The following is a 6,051-nucleotide window of genomic DNA, read 5'->3' as shown; positions in this document are numbered from 1 at the left end:
TGTTCTTCTCCCCGTTCACATATATTTCATCCGGGATCCGGACATTTGCCCCCCAGGACATTTGCTCCCCAATAAAAAGGTGGACTGCTGGACATTTGCCCCCAGTTGAAATGGTAGATAGGACATTTGCCCCCCAGTGCTTATTTCTGAAACGGACATTTGCCCCCCAATATTTTTGTCCCCTAGTGATTTTTTTTAGGAACTTAGTAGAAGATAATTATCATATTGTAGATAACAATGTCTTTGTTTCTTACATCTTTCTAGTAGATAATTGCAAAATTAACAAGTTTGAGTGTTAAAAACATTGCACAAATTAAAAAATTATAACATTGTTATGAGCACTTTTATCACTCAATAATAGGCTATTATTTACCTTAACACCTGAATGTAATTAACATATTTATCAAATTTTTATCAATAAAATACTTTTTTTTTAACTGAAAATTGCCTTTTAGAGTAATTTTGATAATTAAACAACATAAAACACAGTATATCTACTGGCACATAGGACAAAAATATTGGGGGGCAAATGTCCATTCTAAAAATTAGAAGTGGGGGGCAAATGTCCTATCTGTCATTTCATCCACAAGCTTAAAAATCACTGACCAGAGTTTATTACTAGGAAAAAAACTATTGCCTATGAATTATCAATAAACATTAAAAAGGCTCCTACTACCATTCATATTCTATACCAGTAGTGCTAAAAGATTAACCATAAAATGTCATAGACTGTTAACTTAGCAGTTCAGTAAATAAAACAGGAGTTTTCGAGAATTTCGGCAAACAGTGATTTTCTCTGGGTAAAATTCTCATTACTAACTTTTAAAGATGGCTAGTCTTTTGGATTTTAAACAAGCTTTTTACATGTAGATGATTTTCATTTTCCCATACAAGACGTCAATCATGGCAGTATTTTTGCCTTAAAGTTTGGCACATTCTTCTTTCTAAAAAGAACCGTAACTTTGTTTAGTTCGTATATAGCAAATATGTAGAGTTTTCGCATGTCAAGATTTAATCTTAATGTATTCTAAGACATTCATTCAGAAATCATGAATTATCATCAATTCTTAAAATTTTAATAGATCTTAATGAACATAAACTTCTTAAAACGGATCCAGATAATTCCAGCAGCACTCCTTTAATTTTCAAGGGGCACTAGTGATTTTTCAAGGGAGCTCTGCCTTCTAGGTAGCACCTAAGTTCATATTAAAGCTTTGACGTCGACGTCGTTTATAGTAAAGGAGACGTTGGTCAAATTGACTTCTTCATATAGTAAAAGTAAGAAGAGTTTTTGATGTTTTGATAGGAAAAGTTAACATCTGATAAAAAGAATATTACATTCGTGACTTTCTATATTGAATTTATTAAACTCGTTGAATAAAATTGACAAAATGCCCGGCAGAGCCTCGCATTTTATCATTTTATTCAACTCGTTTAATAAATTCAATATGAAAAGACACTCATGTAATATCCTCTATGGACAATACCCCTATAGTCATGTATTCTCAATAAAACTTTGTTACAATAAAGGGACAAGAATGACGACACTGGTGTCAACAAAACAGTAAAACCTACTGCAACAATGAAGCTGTACAAAGATGGCGTCGACATAAGCGGAAGTGACGTCAAGCTGACTGATCTTGTTACTATGACGATACAGGTCGACGACGAATACATAGGTATGACATTATACTGTTTCAAACACTATTTCAGAATAGAAACGGAAAATAATATTTGGAACTAAAGAACCGTTGGCTTTTTCTCTTGGAAAAAAAAACAAAAACAAAAAAAAACAAAAAAAAACACAACAACTTTAAGTCATAAATTATTGTTTGCATTAAAGCTTTTATTGGATCATGTCTTGTTTTTTGACAACTTGTCATATGTAGCAAGAAAAAATAAAATAAGTATCAAGTCTGTTGAGAGTATTGTTTGAATTACTTTTAAAAATACATCGTAGATTTTTTATATGTTTGAACGTAAAAAAAAACAAACAGGAAGTTAAATCCCATATTTTTTCAGAGGATTTCGATATAAAAGCCAAGTCATGCACAGCGAATTTTATTGACATCACACAGGACTTGTAAGTCTTTTTTTTTGCTTTAATGAACCGACCCTATGGCGCCTAAATTAAAAATTTGCAGACGATTTTATTCTTAGTAAATTTCTTGTTAAAGTGTTTTTATATCCACTTCCCGGTGTTATACTGCAAAACAAGGATTTGAATTCATATCTAAATGGTACAAAAGTAGTGTGTATATCTCAAATTACTACTAACTCAAGTTGTAAGCTTAGCTCAGTTAAGTTGATTTTTTTTTTCAAAGATTTAGATGTATTGCTTTTGTACCTTTAGTTGCGCCACAGACACCGGTTTATTTCCGAACTTTGTCCACGTGACACAAGGTGTTGTGACGTCAACGTTCGGCGCTTTCCGGACCACAGATCTAGGCGGTGGTTTCGTCGAGATGGTATTCACATGCACAGTACAAGTATGTCGTGGTCTCTGTACAGAGGTATATGTTTAATATGCTTTTTTGCTCTTGTCTGAATAGACTTCGCATAGATATAAACTTTACAACTTTTGAGCGGAGTTTGACAAAACTTTAAGACTTAAACAAGTACTTAATCTCTGAGAATCCTCTCTACTTAACTGTTAAAGTTATACATATATCACTGATGTGGTCATTTTTCAGGCCATGTTTGAGGAAAGTTATGTTTTATTTAGGAATTATGCGGCGGTGAATCAAGCTGGGGCAGAAAGAAACGTGAAGCAGACGAAGATGTGGCGTTTGAAGATCTAAATGTCGGTACGTCAATGTCTGTAGGTACGGACAATGACTTGACACCTACAGGTAGGTTTACCTTTAGTGATATTTGAAGCATTTTGCACGTGCATAATATAATTTCAAAACTTACCTCTTTAGGAATAAACAAAAACAAATTAAAATCAGAAATTGCAGGCTAACATTGCATACAATATAGAAATGACTTAAGATTAAGCGTTTTACTCATAAGGTACTGGATCCATAATAAGGATCGGCAGTTTCCAGGCATTTACGTATTCTCCGTAACTATACGATTTCGACATTCTTCGGTTATTATGAGTTATGACCGAATGATGCCGAAATCACACATCACAATTTGATGGAAATTTATCGATTGTCATTACGATGCAATACCTTACATACTCTTTCAATAGAAATAACTTCTAAGTTTGTATAACTTCACTTACTGTACATAGAGATTCACATTATAATTGATTAAATAATTATTATATAATAAATGAATTAAATCCAGCTTAAGTGAGATGTCACGCGATTTGAATGATTATCGCTTGTAGATATACAAAGAAAATATATTATATACAATAACAGGCATGTTTTATTGCAAAAATGTTGTGTGATTATAAGTAAACATTTTTCTTGTACTGAACTCTGTATCGATTCTTGAGTGGCTTGAATTTGATTTTCCTCCGGTTACGTCGCTTCCAGGAATTCTAGTGTTGTAGTTTTTTTTTCTAAGCAAACTATTATGTTTTGTAGACAAAGACGCAGACGAAAGTGTATGTATTGCTCACATACCATTAATCCTCGGGTTGCTGGCGATTTCATTGGTCCTTTTCACTTCTATGGGTCTCACCACATTTGCGACCGGGAAACTAATGAAGAGGACCGAAGAACTCCGAAAATTGTCGAGCGATCACGAAGCCGAGAGACAGAAACTAAATTCCAAACTTCGGTAAAATAATCTGTTATTTTGAATTATATTTTCAAACATACACATTTTTTAAGAAGCAGAAAAAAGCTGTTATGCAGCAGAAATTCAGCAGAACACTTTAAGGCAGTGGATTTTAAATGTCAGTAACTTACACTTTCATTACCCGCTGCCAGGTGGCGGTGGGTTTATTGGTATGCTAAAAACATTTCGCGTGTGGGACATGGAGAAGTCACGTAACAGGTTTTCGATCCTGTACAGATTTTTCTTTTGTTCGTAGATGTGTGATACACTAATACTTTATTTAAATGATAAAATATTATATATCCTTTTGTTTACATTTTTATTTCTACAATTTTCGCCTTTCATATGGTACATTTGACCTAGATACAAGAATTTTATAATTTGGTGGTGATGTAGGATTACCACGATTATCGGAGATTTGTGGAATTATGCTTTTCTTAATATTAAATTGTAAAAACAGGTTGTGTATGACGTCATCAATATCCGCGTACATAACATGTAAACAAATAATCAGCTGTTCAGTGAGCTGATAACCTTTGATAGAGATGAGTAAATGGAAATGTGTTTACATTACTTCTGTTAAGATTCTAGTTAGAAAAGTGTGGTTAGTTTGCATAAACTGTAGATATTAGATTTTTTAGGATATGATTTAATATATTTAGATTGACATGACCTGCAGCTGACCCCAATTATTTTTGAGATCATTAAAAGGACATTCATTATGACTGATCTGAATATACATTTCTGGCGGCGGAAAAACTTTTGACTTGTGAAGATATTGTCAGTGCTGAATAAAAAAATCGAAAGAACAGTGCGGGTCATGTTTGATGCAAGAAAATATTTTCTGTTAAACACACAAACTGCGAATCAGCTAGAAAATGGGACCAAAAATTGTAGTGGTGGCGTATGACCTAAGATTCCATGACAAATTCTGCCATGCTATCATCTCATTATGAAAATGCTTTCTAAATGTCATGCATTGACCTGCCATGAGATTTCAGCAAAAACTTGCAAAGAAGATAGGGAAGATAGCTCTACAGAGCAAAGAAAAATTAATAGTGAACACTATTTGATATACGCCATTATGCGACAACAACGTTTTGGCCCCATTTTCCTGTTTAGTGTCTGTATACTTGACCGAAGAATGCCAAAACGCCTTACAATAATACGAGAATGTACGGAAACTACCGATTGTCATTACCGGTCTACTACCTGTAGAATAACTCAGACATGTAGCTACCCTGGAATTTGATGTTGACATACTAAAATTATATTAATAAAGTACATGAAAGGCTCGCTAAAACTACCTTACTGCCCAAATCCATATTAAGTAAACCATGATTTTCATTCTTTCTTTTATGTTTAGAACTGAAAGAAAGCAGTCCATCTCCGGAAATGACATCAGCAGAGAGGCGGTGACCGTAAAAACTTTACAGAGTGCAAATTGCAAAATAACTACAAAAAATACTATAACAATCTCCGAAAGGAATACGTTCAAACCAGAGTCGTCAGTATCTGTCAACTCTAGCCCTCATGAGATAAATATCGGTGGTAGTTTAGCCAAGTCTGTAGCAAAATCTGAAAAGTGTCCTACAGCGAAAAATTCTAAAACGTTTGATGGCATACCGGCGGCCAGTCAATTACTAGAGCAGATTTGAATCACCTTAGAAAATGCCGAGATATGTTGAAAATAATAGAAATGAACGAAATAAGCAGGAAAAAGTAACAGATAGTAAATATTTTTTAACGTAGAACGCAACCAAGGAAAATACAAAATGTAATTGTAAAGTATGTTTCTGAAAGGTAATGAACTGTGCAATCCTAGCACCGGCTAAAGCGGAATTCTATTATTATTGTAAAACTGAATTGACTCCGTGATCCCACACGACCATAGAATATAATAACACAGAGGTCAAAGTTTTTGGCGAAAGTTGGTTTGATGATTTTAATATCTGACATTATATGTCATTTCTTTATTCATATATCTAATGTATAATTACTGTCGTCTTGGTCAAACACAGAAAATTATTTACTTTATTATTTATAAATGTATTTTACAGTCTAACGTGACCACATGTTACTATAATCTATCAAATAACTTGATTATTGTAAATTGTTAATTATTGAAAATCGTGAATAAATTATAAGAGTCATATGATATATTCAGTTTTTTTTATGTTTTACACTATATTTATATTGGGCAACATGTTAATCAGATTTACACCTTGTCATTTACGGACGCCAAAATTTCGTAATAAATTATTGTTGTATGCAAAGACGATGATAATATGCCTACATATGTCGGTAACAATA

At 33.3% G+C, this 6,051-nt stretch overlaps 1 protein-coding gene across 1 annotated transcript; it reads left to right on the top strand.

Moving 5' to 3' along the window:
• Nucleotides 1-1,541: 1,541 nt before the first annotated feature.
• LOC123538202 (uncharacterized) lies at nucleotides 1,542-5,851 on the top strand. The gene is made up of 6 exons (XM_045322165.2): nucleotides 1,542-1,679; nucleotides 2,023-2,083; nucleotides 2,354-2,513; nucleotides 2,726-2,852; nucleotides 3,543-3,738; nucleotides 5,105-5,851. The coding sequence occupies exons 1-6, from the start codon at nucleotides 1,583-1,585 to the stop codon at nucleotides 5,394-5,396; spliced, it is 933 nt and encodes a 310-aa protein (XP_045178100.2). The 5' UTR covers nucleotides 1,542-1,582; the 3' UTR covers nucleotides 5,397-5,851.
• Nucleotides 5,852-6,051: the final 200 nt, after the last annotated feature.

The sequence above is a fragment of the Mercenaria mercenaria genome, chromosome 18, assembly GCF_021730395.1.
Source record: "Mercenaria mercenaria strain notata chromosome 18, MADL_Memer_1, whole genome shotgun sequence".
Lineage (NCBI taxonomy): Eukaryota > Metazoa > Mollusca > Bivalvia > Venerida > Veneridae > Mercenaria > Mercenaria mercenaria.
This window is presented reverse-complemented; position numbering and strand designations above follow the sequence as displayed.

Bases quoted from the DNA above. Each gene is read 5' to 3' on its own strand.
- LOC123538202 (XM_045322165.2), top strand. From the start codon at position 1,583: ATGAAGCTGTACAAAGATGGCGTCGACATAAGCGGAAGTGACGTCAAG. The intron at 2,853-3,542 runs GTAGGTTTACCT...TATGTTTTGTAG, and splicing joins CAATGACTTGACACCTACAG to ACAAAGACGCAGACGAAAGT. The intron at 3,739-5,104 runs GTAAAATAATCT...TTTTATGTTTAG, and splicing joins AAACTAAATTCCAAACTTCG to AACTGAAAGAAAGCAGTCCA.